Source organism: Microtus ochrogaster, unplaced genomic scaffold, assembly GCF_000317375.1.
Source record: "Microtus ochrogaster isolate Prairie Vole_2 unplaced genomic scaffold, MicOch1.0 UNK5, whole genome shotgun sequence".
NCBI lineage: Eukaryota > Metazoa > Chordata > Mammalia > Rodentia > Cricetidae > Microtus > Microtus ochrogaster.
Window position 1 is genome coordinate 699,953 of NW_004949103.1, and position 17,066 is coordinate 717,018.

Sequence of the window (17,066 nt, forward strand, 5' to 3'; positions counted from 1 at the left end):
TTCAATACTTTTGGTCATAAACCAAAAGTAGAACAGTTTTTACATTTAATATTAAGTGCATATGATTAAATATTAGCTAGTGTAGGATATATTTTAAGAATATGTCAGGATATTTTGACTTGCCTTTGAATTTTGTATTGTACCCTACATTTCTGAAATATAAATGAGATACTAGACTGGACATAAAACACAGAATTCAAGTTAGAGATGAGTATGTGTTATGGCTTCAGTAAGTTGCTTCTATGCAAACATGAATTTGGATCCTCAGTTAAAAGGGTACTGCACACTTGTAATCTCAACATGGGACGGTAGAGACGGTGACTTGCTGGCTAACCAGTCTATCCCAAATGGGTAAGCTCCAGGTTCACTGAGAGACTTGTCTCAAAAATGAAAGCAACTAAAGAAGATACTAGTCATTGACCTCTGGGCTTCACATACATGTTCATAAATATGCATGCACCTACTCTACATACACACACACACACACACACACACACAATATGACTGCAAATTCTGATCTGGTTCTGCCTCTCCAGGTGGCCAATTGATGTTCCTTATGATGATAGTGAAATTCCTCACTTCACCTGCTGAGCAGTTGATCTGTTTTTAGAGAGGCTAGGTAAACCCACTTAAGGGAAGACAGAGCGGGAAATTTATTTTTAGTTGTTCTTGATTATATAGATTATTTGTCTTTTATTGAAAAATTTGGAATATGTTTTTCATGATACAGAAAAATTATTTTGCGTTTATGGTATATTTTGTATGTGTGTGCTGCATGCATGAGTGTGCATGCATCCTTTCCTATGCATGCTCAAGTAGAAGCAGAGGCAGGATTTCTCAGTGAATTAGAAGCTCACAGTTTTGGTTTAGGTAGTTGGCAAATGAGATTGCAGGACCTATCTCTACCCATCCCTGACCCTGGTGCTGGGGTTTATTGGCCTGTGCAACCATGTGTGGATTTTTTTTTTAAAAGATTTATTATGTATACAACATTCTCCCTCCATGTATACGTGCACGCCAGAAGAGGGCGCCAGATCTCATTACAGATGGTTGTGAGCCACCATGTGGTTGCTGGGAATTGAACTCAGGACCTCTGTAAGAGTAGCCAGTGCTCTTAAACCACTGAGCCATCTCTCCAGCCCACGTGTGGAATTTTACATGTGTTCTAGGGGTTTTGAATTCAGTCCTCATGCTTGCAAAACAAGCACTCTTAGCCACTGAGCTATCTCCCCAGCCCCAGTGCACCTTACTTTTTGAGACAGGTTTCATACTGAACCCAAAGATTACCTTTTTGGCTAGACTAGTTGGTCAGCAAACTTCTGGTACCCACTTCATCCCAACCCCCAGAGCTGGGGTGATAGATGCACGCTGTTACACCTGGTTTTACTTAGGTGATAGGGATCTGAACTCAGGTCTTCATGCTTGCACAGTTAACACTTTGCCCACTGAGCCATATCCCCAGCAACAGTTGCTCAGTTTTCAGGTAAATTATACAGAAGTGTCAAGTAGATAAGAAACATTTTGCAATATGGAATTGTTGACACAGAAATACAGCTCTCATCTCAAAGGGGATAAGAGTAAGTTTATTCTGAAGCCAAATATTAGTGACTGTGGCCCAAGAACACAGATTTAGGTTACTCTGGTTTCTGTGTTCCTGTGTGGTGACAGTTTAGTGAAGTTTTCATAATAATAGAAAAAAGAAATCCATAAATGAAGATAGTCTTCAAATACAGTGGTAGTTATCTCAGACAGGTTGAAATGAAGTGGGAAGATTTTATTTATTTATTTTTTTTAAATATTTATTTATTTATTATGTATACAATATTCTGTCTGTGTGTATGTCTGCAGGCCAGAAGAGGGCACCAGACCTCATTACAGATGGTTGTGAGCCACCATATGGTTGCTGGGAATTGAACTCAGGACCTTTGGAAGAGCAGGCAATGCTCTTAACCACTGAGCCATCTCTCCAGCCCCAAGTGGGAAGATTTTAATAAGTGGAAACTAGGGTTCTATTTGTACATCTTAAAGGATTTATTAAGGGTTTAAAGGTGTTAGATCAGGTGGGAGTGGTGGCCCACACCTTTAATCTCAGTTGTACCTCTGAGTTCAAGATCACCCTGGTCAACAAAGCAAGTCCTAGGATAGCTAGGGTTATACAGAAAAATCCTTTTTTCTTGAAAAACAACAGCAACAAAAGAAGCAAAGAAAAGATGTTAGGTCACAAACAGAAGAAGATAACAAATGACTGTCAGTGGGCTGAAGATGCCGAAAGATATTTTGGCTCTAGGCTATAGTGCCCTCTTTTCTCCACATTCTTGAATGAATTCTCATTGGTTCTACCTCGCTGTTCTTTCCAGGAATTTTTTTCCACAGAATCTGCTCTAGGTTCATGACTGGACAATATGAAGTATTTATAAATTTAGTGGAGATAATCTGTTGTTATATTCTTATCTAAAAGCCTTGTTTTTGTTTTTAACTAACTGTAAAATTTGCTTATGAAGTCAAAATTTTTTTTAATTGAAAAAATTTCCGCCTCTTCCCTGCCTCCCATTTCCCTCCCCCTCCCCCCAGTCAGGGTTCCTTGCTCTGTGGGAAGGCCAAGGTCCTCCCCCCTCCATCCAGGTCTAGGAAGGTGATCATCCAAACAGGCTAGGCTCCCACAAAGCCAGTGCATGCAGTAGGATCAAAACCCAGTGCCATTGTCCTTGGCTTCTCATCAGCCTACCCAGAGAATTTGAGTATGGGAGATCTGGTCCCACCCCTCATCTGCCATAAGGTAGCATGAGTGAGGGAGGTATACTCCCACCCCCGATACTCTGCCTTTGGCAGGTGGGAGAGCTGGCCCTCCCTGAGGTCATAAGAACAGGAGAGCTATTCTGGCCCCCTCACTGGCTATAGAACTCAGGAGACTGGCCATTTCACCTCACCTGAGCAACACAATAGGGCTGGCCTTGATGGTGTGTACACACGTGGGTGAGCTTGCCCGGAGGGTATGAAGGTAGGAGAACCAGCCTTTGCCCCTTGCTCCTTGCTATTTAGGGTGAAATAGCCAGGGTAATGCTGGAGAGCTCATGCTGGTCTTGAGGAATTGGGGAAAACTGGTGGGCTGACCAACCCTGCAACCACCCGGCCTCAGAACTGGAGTTATGTGTTGGCCTACCCCAACATCCACCCATCTATGACCTGTGGAGCACATGAAGGGGCTGGTTCTGCAGATTCAAAGCTATAGGATCTCCAAGACACAGGGTAACAGCAGGTTGTCCTTGTCTTGTGGGGAGTCCCAATGCGGGCCCAGGATCAGAAGTGTAGCAGAGACTAGAGGCCTGGAACCAGACCAATGACTCTTTGCAATGAATACTTGCAAGTAAAGATATGTGTATACTGAAGGTTATACTGTGTGATTCACTGTCACACTGGAGCTTCCACATCCTTCCTTCCTCCCTCCCTTTTTCCTTTCAATTTAATTTTTATTTTTTGGGGGGGGGTACGATGGGGAGGCAGGTTGTGTGAGTAGAGGGCAGATACAAAGGGATGGGGAAATGAATGGGACCAAGATGAATGATGTGAAAGCCACAAAGAATAAATAAAAAGTTTTATAAAAATGCTCAGTTCTTTTGGTGGCTTTTCCTTCATGTTGGAGGACTTGCCCCTGATAGTCCCCCTTCATCTGCACAGGTATTAGATGGTGCTGACAGCCAGTATTTAGGCATGCAGATAGGACAGCCACAGGAGGAAGATGAGGAGGAGGCTGCGGGTGTTCTTTCCAGTGAAGTATCAGATGTTTTCAGAAACTCTTCTCTGGGTAAGTTTACTTTATATGATGGAAATATATCATATATATTATCATATATATTATCAGCCTTAGATATCTTTACTTCCAAGAGGAAATTTTTTGGTATCATTATTTTCATTTTTATTTTTGAGTTGTAAATAGCAGCTGAAAATGGCAATTTAGGTTTAATTAGATCTTGATTAAAATCCTGTTCCTTCATGTTGTCTTTGTGTAAATATAAACATAGTTTGATTGGAAACTTGTTACTTAATCATGATTTCTATTTTTAAAGCCCTTCAACAAGCACACTTATTGGAGAGAATGGGTCATAACAGACAACCTTCTGACAGCAGTATAGATAAGCTTATATCCAGAGATGAAGTTGCTGAAGCGAATGACCCAGAAAGCAAGGTGAGCTACATAGGCAGGAGCTTGCTTGCGTGTGAGGTGTTGGAATTTCCCTGGTTTCTGATGTTCTCATTGTTCCTATCCCAGCTCTGGGCTTATTTCTTTGCTCTAGAAACACTGGACACTCCCAGACCTCTGTCCTTCTTTTTGCCTCTCTAGGAATACCCACAATCTTTTTTGTTTTTGTTTTTGTTTTTGTTTTTGTTTTTGTTTTTTGAGACAGGGTTTCTCTGTAGCTTTGGAGCCTGTCCCGGAACTAGCTCTTGTAGACCAGGCTGGCCTTGAACTCACAGAGATCTATCTGCCTGCCTCTGCCTCCCAAGTGCTGGGATTAAAGGCGTGCGCCACCACTGCCTGGCTGAATACCCACATTCTTAACAGTTGCCTCGTTCTGTCTCCTCAGAATTCCCCTTACACAGTTGTAGCCTATGCTTAGCTCTGCCTTGCCTGATAATCCTATATCATTCCTTTGAGGCTTTTGCAGAGCTTTGCAGCAATTCTTGGTTTTGTTTACTTAACTGTTTAAAACATCTTTGTGTCGTTTGCTTTTCATGCACATTACTGTATTTACAATAACTTTACATTCCTTGAAGTCATGAATACATTTTGTTATTTAATCCCATCAGTCAAAATGGCATCTTTGAAAGTGCCCTCCAGTTTTTTGTTATATCCTTTTAACCTTTGGGCTTCTCTAGCTTTTTCCTTTGTCTGGTATCCTTTTGTTCATGTGTTTGTTTTGTTTTTTTGAGATAGGTTCTCATTGTATAGCCTTGACTGACCTAGAACTCATAGTATTTTCTACATTTCCAGTAGATACTTGTGGCTTGCCAACTGTGTTTCTTGATTGCTGGATTTTTAACACCTTCCTGTGCACCTCTCCACAGACCTAGGGTCCTGTGTTTTAGGGTTCCAACTCTGTTTTTTTTTTTTGAGGTCAGGCATGGAGGTAGCTAAGTATAGGCATCTCTGTTTCTAGCACCCTGGTGTGGTTCATTTTGTTGACTGAACTACTGAATCAAATGTTTATTTCTCTCTTCTAGGCTTGCCGAATCAAAGGTGACATAGGGCAGCCTAATGATGATGATTCTGCTCCTCTGGTCCATTGTGTCCGCCTGTTATCTGCTTCCTTTTTGTTAACTGGGGAAAAGAAAGGTAAGTACAGCAGAACAGCTGGAGAGTCGAGGGGGGATACTTACGGGTTTAGAAGTCAATTTGTTGGGTCTGTTGGCATCTTGTTATTGGGATGAACTTTACTTTCCATTAGTTGGTGAGAAAGGGAGGAAATGAGTGGGGTGGGTTTTGTTTCTTGGGAAAGGTTAAAGGGGTCTGGGTGCTCCCTTTGCAGCACTGGTTCCAGACAGAGATGTGAGGGTCAGTGTGAAGGCCCTGGCCCTCAGCTGTATTGGTGCAGCCGTGGCCCTTCATCCAGAATCTTTCTTCAGCAAACTGTATAAAGTACCTCTTGACACCATGGAAAGTGCTGGTATGTTGAATATTCACTTCTTCCCCTATCTCACAGTCTTGCCTTCTTTGTCATAGGATAGTGAGTGTTTCCAGTTAGCTTGGGTGTTTCATCTGTGTTGGAGCTCTCCAGATGTGCACATTGTTATGTCCTTTAGTCTCTTGACTCCCTTAGATGTTATATGTGTAGCGGAAGCACTCAAGTCATAAAAAAGAAGTTTAGGAATGTATCTATTTATACATGTCCTGGATTTCTTCTTAAATCACAAGCTGCGTTGTTAAATTGCTCTGTATCACATTCACCTGGGTCAGAAATTGACATTCAGACTAAGACTGGCCAAGAAAGCACCTCACCCTGTTCCCATTGAACACAGTTGTTCTTGGAGCGAAAAGTATCTTCTACTATCTTTCTTTGAGTGACTGGACAAACCCATGTTATTGTGTTTAGAGTTAACAAATGTATACTAGATTGGTTGGTTCTAATCTTTATTTTCAAATGAAGTCTTGGAAGTTTGTCTGATAACCTGGAATCACAATCTAGAAATTCTGATGTTTTGAGATAATTGCAGTGTGATGAATCTAGAATCTTTAAACCTCAAATATCTTTTACTACTTAGTATATTATGGTCAAGTCCTTTGCAGATGTAAAATGTCCCTTTTCTTTTCTGAGAATGAAGCTTTATTTGTAGTATAAATTTGTTAATGGAGAAGGTTTAGGCTGGGCCTTTTGTGTCCACAGAGGAACAGTATGTCTCTGACATCTTGAACTACATCGATCATGGAGACCCACAGGTCCGAGGAGCTACTGCCATTCTCTGTGGAACCCTCATCTACTCGATACTCAGCAGGTCTCGACTCCGTGTTGGCGACTGGCTGGGCAACATTAGAACACTGACAGGTAATGGACAATTTGTCCTGGTGAATTCTGTATATTGTTCCCAGGTTCATGTTACATTTTTTAATTAATTAATTAACATTTTTTCATTTATTTTACATAGCAACCAGTTTCCCCTCCCTCCTCTCCTCCTGTCCCCTCCCCTTTCGCATCTACCTCCTTCCCCATCCACTCCTCCTTCATCTTCATTCAGAAAGCGATCATGTTTCTATACAGACATTTTTTGCTCATTCTTCTGGTCAGGAAATACGTTCTCTCTGGTGGACTGCATTCCTTTGCTGCAGAAAACTTTGAAGGATGAGTCTTCTGTTACTTGCAAGTTGGCTTGTACAGCTGTTAGGGTGAGTATAATGTTTTACATAAACTGTTCCTTGGTTTAGTGAGCTTGCCATTGATACAGTTAAATTTGGAACTAATAGGTCACATTTCCATAACATGTAAGCAATAATTTGCAGGAATCTACCACTCAGCTTTTGAAAAACATTGTCTTGTCATAATATTAAAATTTAATAAAGTTTTAGGTTTAATTATTGGAATCTTTATTTGAAGCATTCTTTTTCCTAAACAGAATGTTTAAAAAATGTACCTTGCTGTTATCAAATATCAAATTTGTTGAATTTTTAAAAATACTCTTTTAAGATTGTGGACTTGTTGAGCTGCAATGGTATTATGATTATTATTTAACTGGCCTTGTGTTTGTGTCTTTTGTGAAAAGTGCCTTGGCTTCTCAAGTAAGAGTGAGAGTGAATATTTCCTGTCAGCTGTCTAAGTCACAGTTGGCCATATCAGAAAATTTAATTAAAGAAAATCAAAACAAAAACACAGTGGTTAAATCTAGGGAGGAGAATATCTTTCCTTTTTAAAATTTAATAACCTCAAAGTAATGTTTTTCTGGTTTCAACTTCTTAAGATTTTATTTTTTTAATGGTGTGTGTGTGTGAGAGAGAGAGAGAGAGAGAGAGAGAGAGAGAGAGAGGGAGGAGAGAGATTGAGCTTGTGTATGTAAGTGCAGTAGCTACAGAAGCCAGAAGAGGGCCTTGGAACTGGAATTTGGGGTGATTATGAGTCACATGATGTTGATGCCAGGAACCAGACTCAGGTCCTCTAAAAGATCAGTAAGCGCTTTTAGCCAGTGACCCATCTTTCCAGCCACCAGCTCCTCTTTTTTAAGTTAAGTTTTAGTCAGTTGTATCTTTTAAGCAAAGAGGCTATGCTGATAGCACAGATTCTATCTAGTGGGTAGACTGTGTCTGGTCTGAGTCATCCATGTATACGATACTTACAGGTTAATGTCTCTAGGCTCTGAGACTGCAGGGGAAATAGCAGTACAAGACCCACTTAGTTTCCTTGTTCATCAGCAAAACCCAGTAACATTCAAGATTCTCCTTGATAGAAGTCCTTATGTAGGGCCTGAGGTTCCTTTTCATCCTCTTTCTTTTAAATTGATGATTAGTGTTTCTGAGATTGTGGCTTAGGAGTCAAGTAATGGGAGGCAGGGAAAACAAAATTATGTGTAATAGGCACACTGACTATTAAACTCAAACACAGTAAGAGAAAGGTTTGTCTTGAGTACGTTATGGGAACCTGAAGCTTTCTTGTTGCTGCTTACAAATAGAACAGGACAAAACAGGTACATGTGTATAGGAGTGCTGTCTTAAGATGAAGTGTCTGATTCTGATGCCTTCTGCCTTGGGCTGGGTTTTCCAGCACTGTGTCCTTAGTCTTTGCAGTAGCAGCTACAGTGACTTGGGATTACAACTGCTCATTGATATGTTGCCTCTGAAGAACAGCTCCTACTGGTTGGTGAGGACTGAACTGCTGGAAACCCTTGCAGAGATTGACTTCAGGTAAGGGAACCAAGTTCAGATTCAGAAGTCCAAATTAGGACCAAAAGTCGTGAAGCCTCTGTATTTGGCATGGCTGTTGTGTATACTGCCTGTTAGCATCATCTGAGGTTTAGGAAGAGAACGTGTGGTAGCTCACAGTACTTTTGGTTGAACTCTGAATTTGTAGATTTTCATATTGAAAGAAGAATAGATTTTTCTGCTTGTCTTGGCTTTCTGGATGGTAGGAATTTAAAATATATGATTTAGTTTTATTATTTTTAATTATGCATGATCATGTATGTATTTGGACATGTGGGTATGTTCATATGAATGCAGGTGCCTGAGAAGGCCAGAGGAATGACATCCCCTAGAGCAGAGTTAAATAGTTCTGAGCCTCTTGATATGGTTGCTGAGGACTGAACTCCCATTTTCTGGAAGAGCAGAAAGTATTCCTAATTGCTGAGCCATCTTTCTAGCCCTTTTGATTTTTTTTTTTTTGAAACCTTGTTTCAAACTTATAGAAAAGGCTATAAGGCTATGTTTTAATGTACTTACCTTCATCCTGATTTAAGGAAGATAGCTTAATAGTATTTTGTTTCAATTTAAATAAAACAGCTTGAGGGGTTAGGGAGATGGATGCTTGCTGCACAAATAGGACTTGAATTTGATTCCAGCACTCATGTGAAAGCAGATGTGGTTATCTTAGCACTGGAGAAGTGGAGATAGGTTGGGTCTCTGGGCCTTGCTGGTCATACCTTGCCTAGTTTAGTAGGCAAGCTTTAGGTTTAGGGAGAGACCCTGTCTTAAAATACAAGGTGGTACTGAAATTTAAGAAGAAAACTCCCCCTAAGCTTTAAAGCTAAAGCCCAAGTGAAGACAGTGGAAGCCCAGAAGACAGTGTGGAAGGTATCCATCCATACATTACTCACCTTCCCCTTAGACAGCCTAGATACCATAGTCTCAAGAACATTCCTGAGAGAAACAAGCTTGTCTGTTCTACCATAATCTAGTTCCTCCTGACCACCAAGTCTTTCATGAAGAAGGTAGACAACTACTCTTCTCACTGTAGTTGTCAGACCAGAAGGCACCAGATCAAACAGACTGTAAATAAACTATGACATCAATGTGGCCAAAGTCTAAACACACTTATCAGACCTGATGGAAAGAAGGCTTACCTTTGCCTTCTGATTATGTTGCTTTGGATGCTGCCAATAAGATTGAGATTATATAAACTGAGTCTAGCTAGCTAATTTTAATACATATTTTAAAAACCATTAACCCCTTACACTCCCAAACCGAAAAACCTGACAAAGTGGATGGCTTCTAAGAAACATCTGAGTGACCTCTGGAGAAACACACACTACTTACCTACCTCCTATAAATAAAAATCCCCAAAATGTAACATATCTTTCATTTCCTAAGAATACGTTTTGGTTAGAGATGTTCTCTTTTAACGGTTTCTCTTAGAAGGGAAATATATCTTTATTATTTAGATTTGTGTGTGTGTGTGTGTTGTTACTGTTCTTTGTTTGTTTTGTTTTTGCCTGCATGTATGTGCATACATGCAGTGCCCATGGAGTGCAGAAAAGGGAATTGGGACTCTTGGAACTGGAGTAACAAGCAGTTGTGAACTGTCTGTGACTTCTGGGAATTGAACCCTGGTCCTCTGGAAGAGCAACTAGTGCCCTTAACCATGGAGTCATCTCTCCAGCTTGTTTGATTGATTTTTATAGCTACTGTAGACCCTGTGGGTTACTGTATCCCATCCGTAGAATATCTCTAAAGGATATGTGTCTCTGCAGTTAGGACTGTGGAATGGGCACACAGCTGGTCACTTGAGTGGAAGTTGCAGTGTGTTTTCCCTCTCTGTGTTTGAGCTCATTCATAGAACACTTTTGAAGTAGTAGATATGTATTTTGATGTAAGGCCTGTTATCCAGTGCTCACTTACTTAGTCAGGAATTTATAGATCATGAACCAATCTATTTAAATACATTTGAGCTGCCTCTGAGAGACTTACAGGGCACTGGGGTGAGCTACTTTCATGTTTAGCTGGCTGAAGAGTGCAGGCCAGCACTGTGTTTGCTAAATGAATGACATCACTGTTGAATTGCTCTTTTGTTAGGCTGGTGAGTTTTTTGGAGGCAAAAGCAGAAAGTTTACACCGAGGGGCTCATCATTATACAGGGGTAAGCTGTTCATTTTGTGAGACTGTATGCCCTACCTTCTGGAAACTTATTAGCAGGGTCTCCCTAGTGGTATGACATCTTGCTGAATGCCTGTGTTGTGTTATGTATTTAACTCTTTATGTCGTGAGAGTTGTCAGTATATGGCATGAATTTAAGTCATCCCGAGTTCTTCCTGACTAGCTTTCCAGAATGCCTTCCTCATCTAGCTGGATTTGGTGGCACACGCCTTTAATCCCAGCACTGGGGAGACAGAGGCAGGCAGATCTTAATCTAAATAGTGAGTTTCAGATTAGCCAAAACCACATAGTGAGATCATATCTCAAAAAAATATCCAAACTTTCCCATCCAAAATAACAACAGCAACAACAAAAACCCAAAAATATCTTACATAAAATTCAGTTGATTTTAGAAATTAAACTTATTTTTATTTTCTGTCTCTCTAAAGTTTTTAAAACTACAAGAACGAGTGCTTAATAATGTGGTCATTTATTTGCTTGGAGATGAAGACCCCAGGGTGCGACACGTTGCCGCAGCATCGCTAACAAGGTGTTTACCAGTATTTATCCCTTTATTTCCTTGGGTTAAAATATAAAGTATGAGAATGGGAAAGGTAGATGGAATCAAAAGACTGGATAATTTCATGTTTTTGACTAATTTTAGTCCCTTTTAATTATTTGAAAAGTACTTACTAAAGTTATAATTTGAAACAGAAATGTACTAGCCTTATATTGTTTTCTTTGTCAAAATTTGGAGTTTAGAGACCAGCACTAGGAAGGGGAGTCTTGCCTGTTACTGCCTCCTGGGTGTAATCACTGTCCACAGCTCTGGCTGCTGTGATGGGCATAGGTTGGGTTAGCCATCTGGGGAAAGGTATGGTGTTGGGTGAATTTCATGGACCTTCTGTATAGATCAGCTTTCCTTTCACGCAGGCTTGTCCCAAAGCTGTTCTATAAATGTGACCAAGGACAGGCTGATCCAGTAGTGGCTGTAGCAAGAGATCAAAGCAGTGTTTACCTGAAACTCCTCATGCATGAGACGCAGCCACCATCTCACTTCTCTGTCAGCACCATAACCAGGTATATTGACCATAGCATCTTGACTTGTCAGCAAAGTGTGCCTCTCCTCGTGCCTGCTTTCCTCCTGTTCTCTTTTCTTAGAATCATACGCAGCCTTTGGAGGAAGAGGCCATCGTTCATTAACAGGATATTTATTTGATAGCATTATCTGCCATGGCCCCCTGTGGTTAAGTCTAACCTTAGTCACATAACAGTGATGTCCTCAGTCTTACAATGAGTTCATAAACTTCCTCACACTGACAGTTGTTTTTTGTTGTTGTTGTAAATGTCACATGCCATCTGAAAATTTGTCCATAGAAAATGTTCACTTTTTTAGTGTCCCTGTTAATGCATGGGTGGTCTGATAGCAAGGGTCAGACTGCATCATGCAGTGATGACTCTCAGGCCAATGTTGCTAGAGCATGGGCAGGGTCCGTTGGCCCCATAACCTACCTGCTGGGTAGGTTGGCAGATCGGGAAAGCTCCATTGAATGTGCAGGTTTCATCAGAAAACTAGTTTGCAAAGAAGATCTCAGTAGCAGTAAGATGTGCTTGGAACTCTTGCCTTTTACATTCTTTTTTCAGACTGGATTTACAGGATACCTTTCTTTTTGCTGATTTGAAACAACAAACAAACAAAAAACAAAAACTTGACCAAATGACTTCCAATCTCACATGGTAATTTGATAATTTCTTTTTTCTGACTTGTTACTCAGCTTATCAAATTTTAAAGTCATTATTTCTAAATGACTATCATTTTTTCTCATGGAAAAACCAACTTGAGAATAAAAAAAAAATCAAAATACAACTAATCAAACAAACAACAAACAATTAGCAGAACACTGTAAGAAAATGTGGTGCATCTGGTGAGGGAGAAATCAGGCCTTTTTTAAAAAAGTGATAAACAAACTTAGTCCAGTCTTTTTGGGAGGACCTTTTACACGTTAAGCAAGTTCTCTGCTTACTGAGCTGTATTCCAGCTTCATTGTCAGCCTCTATTTTACTTTAAAGTCCATGTTGCTTTACCTACTTCTGGAAAAAAGTTTAATCATAAACTTTTAAATGTCATTTGATTCTCTGTATTTTTCTTGCTAGAATCTATAGAGGTTATAGTTTACTACCAAGCATAACAGACGTCACTATGGAAAACAACCTCTCAAGAGTTGTTGCTGCAGTTTCTCAAGGACTCATTACATCCACCACACGGGCGCTCACAGTAAGTCTCCTGTTTGGGCTTGGGGAGACTGCCTAGCATACCTTTTATGGCCAAAGTAGGACAGTTCTGTGTGAGGGTCCTTTTTTTGGGGTGCTTGAGAAGGAAATTTCCTCTTTTCAGCAGACTCTCAAATAATCCATACTCATTGTAAACTAATTCATCCCTACCTAAAGAGTCATCAAATAGAAACTCTCAAACAGGTCATGTGGGTATGTCAGCAGGTAAAGGCCTTTTAAGGCCTTTGGTTCTGAGCCTGATGCCCCTAGGACACACACAGTGAAGGGATAAAATGGACTCCCCAAAGTCCTCTGGCCTCTGTATGTGCATGTGGCATAGGTGTACATGTTCTATCCCCCAAATAGAAATTTAATTTAAAAACACCACAATCTGAATTAGTAATGTACCAGAAGTTTAGAATGCCTCCAGTGTAATTGACTCTGACTTGGTAACTTATACTAGATGACTAGATTAGAAATGCCAACTAGTTTTTGTTTTGTTTTAAGTCATGATGAAACTGGAAAAGAACTAGTAGCTAAGGATCTAAGAATTATTACATTCCAGTTACAATAAATACTAACACAATAATATATTAGACACATATTGATATGCTGCTTTGGAGAATTTAATGATATGGCAAGATATTACCTGAGTTTTAGTACTGAATGAGAAAGATAAAATATAAAACTCTTGGCAGTGTAGTTTGATACCAGGTTAGAAAAGTAGCAGTCATATATGTACAGTCTTTACAAACTCAGATAAAGGACAAGCAGAGAATTGCCAAGATGAGTTTTCAGGATTGTGGTTAACTTCCATTTTCTTACTTGTAATTTTCAATTACTCATAAGTTTTTTTTTTTCAAAACAAAATAATCAAGTGTGACTTTTATAATCAGAAAGCAGAATATACAGAAGTAATGGTTCCTTTTCATTTATATGACTTGGACAATATAAAGTTGAGATTCAGCCATCTTGCTAAATAAATGCTTTTCAAACCTAAATTTGTTTAAGATATCATAAACTTTATTTTAATTGTGATCTGTATATATCAAGCACTTCTCTGCTCTGGAGATTTATGTTAGTCAGCTTGAGCTGAAGTCTTGAGGGAGAAAGGAAGAAACTTCCAGGGAGACTTTGAGTGTAGGACAATTGGAGTTCCTGGCAGTAGCTGCTAGCTGCCCTTTCTTAGGTTATAACACTAGTTTTACTAATAGGTGTGTCTAGCTTTGTTGTTTAAAGCATGTCTGTGTCCAGTGGTGGGATAGCTATCCTGTAGTTATTTACAGATCTAGTTTTCATTTCATTTTGTTTGAGTATAGGTCTGAGAGGTTAAGTTCAGTATGTCTTTGGTGGTGTTTGCTGTGACTTTTCCATTCCTTTCTCCTGCAGTTTGGATGTTGTGAAGCCTTGTGTCTTCTTTCAGCAGCCTTTCCAGTTTGCACTTGGAGCTTAGGTTGGCATTGTGGGTATGTATGTTCCTCAGTGTACAGTCAACCACCCACACAGCACAGACACAGCTGCTGGCACCCCTCCTCTTTTTTCTACTCCCCTTCCGTTCCTCCCCTCCCCTCCCTTCCTAACCCCCCATCCTTTTCCCTCCCCTTCCCTTTTTTTCCTTTTATGTTGGATCTGTTTGGCTTTTGTTTGAGAAATATACGATGGAATACATGTTTCTGTTGTATGAGGTATGTGAAACAAGTGAAGGAACTGTTGGGGACAATATAGCAGTTGTGACTCTAATGACTATAAGGTGCTTGTGAGCATGTTTTGGGTTTGAGGGTGGGATCTATGAATTCATTTAAGGAATTTTCATATGCAGGTAAAAACTTCCTAATTAATTTGGTTCATTCAAAAATTACTAGGTAATAAAAGTCAGTTATGTCTTAGCATCCAGAATTGTGATGAAGGGTGTGTTTTAGGAAGTAGTGTACTTCTTCTGTTTCCCTACAAAAGAATTTTCCCAATATGTCACCAACTACCAGCTGGGAATCATTTAGAATTTTCTCAACACTAATGAGTAAGCCTTCATTTGTGTGCTGACAACTGAGAAACTTTGGTGTTTCCCGTCACATCTGGAAGGAAGTCTGCAGACTTCTTCTGAGTGTCAGTATGTAACAAATTAACAGTTGCTTGAAGTGATTACTTTATGACTTAGTGATTACTTTTGTTCTTTTCATGAATCCTGACTGAAAAATTACAGGTTCCAGTCGTAGGTCCTGCAGTCGACTTGACTTTTGAGCACTTTTGACATTGGAGTACAATCTGCTAGGTCAGAAAGTTAAATCTTATCAGAATAAACATTCTAGTTCTCTTGATGAAATCAACTGCATGATTTCATTTCGCAAGTGACTTATGGAGTCCTGATATACAGGAAGGGTGTTGGTTGGTTAGCAGTGGCTCACACCTCTAATCTCAGCACTTGGTAAGCAAAGGCAGGATGATTGACACACTTTTCAGACCAGTGTAGGCTCCATAGTGTGTCCAGGCCATGGGGGCTACACAAATGAGAGTGAGACCTGGTCTTAAGAAACCCCAAACACATCAACAAAGTAAAAAGGTAAAATGGATGTCTCATGTACTTTTTTCATGGGGACATTAGAGAGTAAGATTAAATGCTTGGAAATTCATGTTTGACTTTGGAAATGTCTATTTCCAGAGTGCCCCCACTGAGTGCCTCTGATGAGTCCAGGAAGAGCTGCACTGTTGGGATGGCTTCCATGATTCTCACCCTGCTTTCATCAGCTTGGTTCCCATTGGATCTCTCAGCCCATCAGGATGCCTTGATTTTGGCTGGAAACTTGCTTGCGGGTACTGGTAACAAGTGGGGATGGGTTCTCAGACTTAGTTGTGATTTGCTTGTGAGGGGTACACAGATTATAAGAATGTAAGAGTTATTTGGGGGATGGCTTAATCCAGATTTTAGACGTCTGTTTATGTGGATGTATATGAGGGGAGTTGTTAAGTGCTGAGTATTTCTAGAGTAGACTAGCACCTCAATTTTACTGTGGGTGAACTGGGTTTTGTTCTGAGTGCCTTGTGCCAGGCAGTGGCTTGGCCCAGGGACTATAACAGAAGAGCTGTATTCTCCAGGTAGTATAGATCATCTGGGGATAGATGCAGACACACACAGAAACAGCAGAACAACTATATACACTCTCCTTTGGTCAGATTTATAGGCAGATAGAAAAATATCAGGTGAAGTATTGCATATGTAAAGATTTGGAGAACTGAAAGGTTATATAATATTGAAGGAATATAAGTTACTGTGGATATCACATGAGGACAGGGATAAGAATGGAGAATTGTGGCCAGCCAGGTCAGAAACCATTGAATCTACTTGGGGGTAAAGTTCCAGTTCCCACTGAGAAGTAATTGACTTGTCCTGTTTGTCATTGGTGTGTTTTATGGAAGGAACTACGTGGATTTGTGTTCTAGAAAAATCTCTCAACTGACCTGAGTTTGGTTTGGAATTTGTAGGTCCAGGGTGTTCATGTTGAAGTTCTGGCAAAAGACTGAACCATGAGTGCAGTTTAGGAAGTAGAGAAAGGGGATGGAGAGAGCGTAATGGAGGCAGCATCTTCAGACCTGATCTCCAGCTGTATCAGTGTGAGAATCACACCCACAGCTGGAGACTAGTGGTGATATTTTTGGAAAATTGCAGTTTGGGGTGCAAATAGCACTTAGTTTAAGACATCTGTTTAATTACAGAGCTCCATTTGTGTGTTAGCATAGATCAGTATGAGAAACTTAGGCCACAACTGCTTCCCATCTCACACATTGGAGGTGGAGTAATGTGTGTGCCTGTGTCACAGCCAGTGCCCCCAGGTCTCTGAGAAGTTCATGGGCCTCTGAAGAAGAAGCCAATTCAGCATCTACCAGACAGGAGGAAGTTTGGCCTGCTCTGGGTGACCGGACACTGGTGCCCATGGTAGAACAGCTTTTCTCCCACCTGCTGAAAGTGATCAATATCTGTGCTCACGTCTTGGATGATGTGACTCCTGGACCAGCAATCAAGGTAACTTTTTCCTGGGAGGCAGCCATTATCATCTGTCTAATGACTGGGCTTCCTGAATATCCACGTTAGCCGAATGTTCCTTATTTCTTGCTATAAGTAAAGAAAACACGCCGGGCGGTGGTGGCGCACGCCTGTAATCTCAGCACTCGGGAGGCAGAGGCAGGCGGATCTCTGTGAGTTCGAGACCAGCCTGGTCTACAGAGCTAGTTCCAGGATAGGCTCCAAAGCCACAGA

The 17,066-nt window shown here is 40.5% G+C and overlaps 1 protein-coding gene across 2 annotated transcripts in view; it reads left to right on the top strand.

Moving 5' to 3' along the window:
* The window catches only part of Htt (huntingtin), a 138,320-nt gene that overhangs the window by 42,523 nt on the left and 78,731 nt on the right, over positions 1 to 17,066 (top strand). For both annotated transcript variants that reach the window (XR_001229382.2, XM_005365914.3), the window contains exons 13-26: positions 3,676 to 3,802; positions 4,065 to 4,183; positions 5,221 to 5,332; positions 5,526 to 5,663; positions 6,381 to 6,539; positions 6,780 to 6,877; positions 8,244 to 8,383; positions 10,487 to 10,550; positions 10,996 to 11,096; positions 11,480 to 11,626; positions 12,701 to 12,821; positions 14,207 to 14,283; positions 15,474 to 15,625; positions 16,630 to 16,832. Coding sequence is in view for 1 of the 2 variants with exons in the window: in XM_005365914.3 (XP_005365971.1) it covers positions 3,676 to 3,802; positions 4,065 to 4,183; positions 5,221 to 5,332; positions 5,526 to 5,663; positions 6,381 to 6,539; positions 6,780 to 6,877; positions 8,244 to 8,383; positions 10,487 to 10,550; positions 10,996 to 11,096; positions 11,480 to 11,626; positions 12,701 to 12,821; positions 14,207 to 14,283; positions 15,474 to 15,625; positions 16,630 to 16,832 (1,758 nt within the window). In the remaining variant the exon portion in view is untranslated. The remainder of the gene's footprint in view (positions 1 to 3,675; positions 3,803 to 4,064; positions 4,184 to 5,220; positions 5,333 to 5,525; positions 5,664 to 6,380; positions 6,540 to 6,779; positions 6,878 to 8,243; positions 8,384 to 10,486; positions 10,551 to 10,995; positions 11,097 to 11,479; positions 11,627 to 12,700; positions 12,822 to 14,206; positions 14,284 to 15,473; positions 15,626 to 16,629; positions 16,833 to 17,066) is intronic.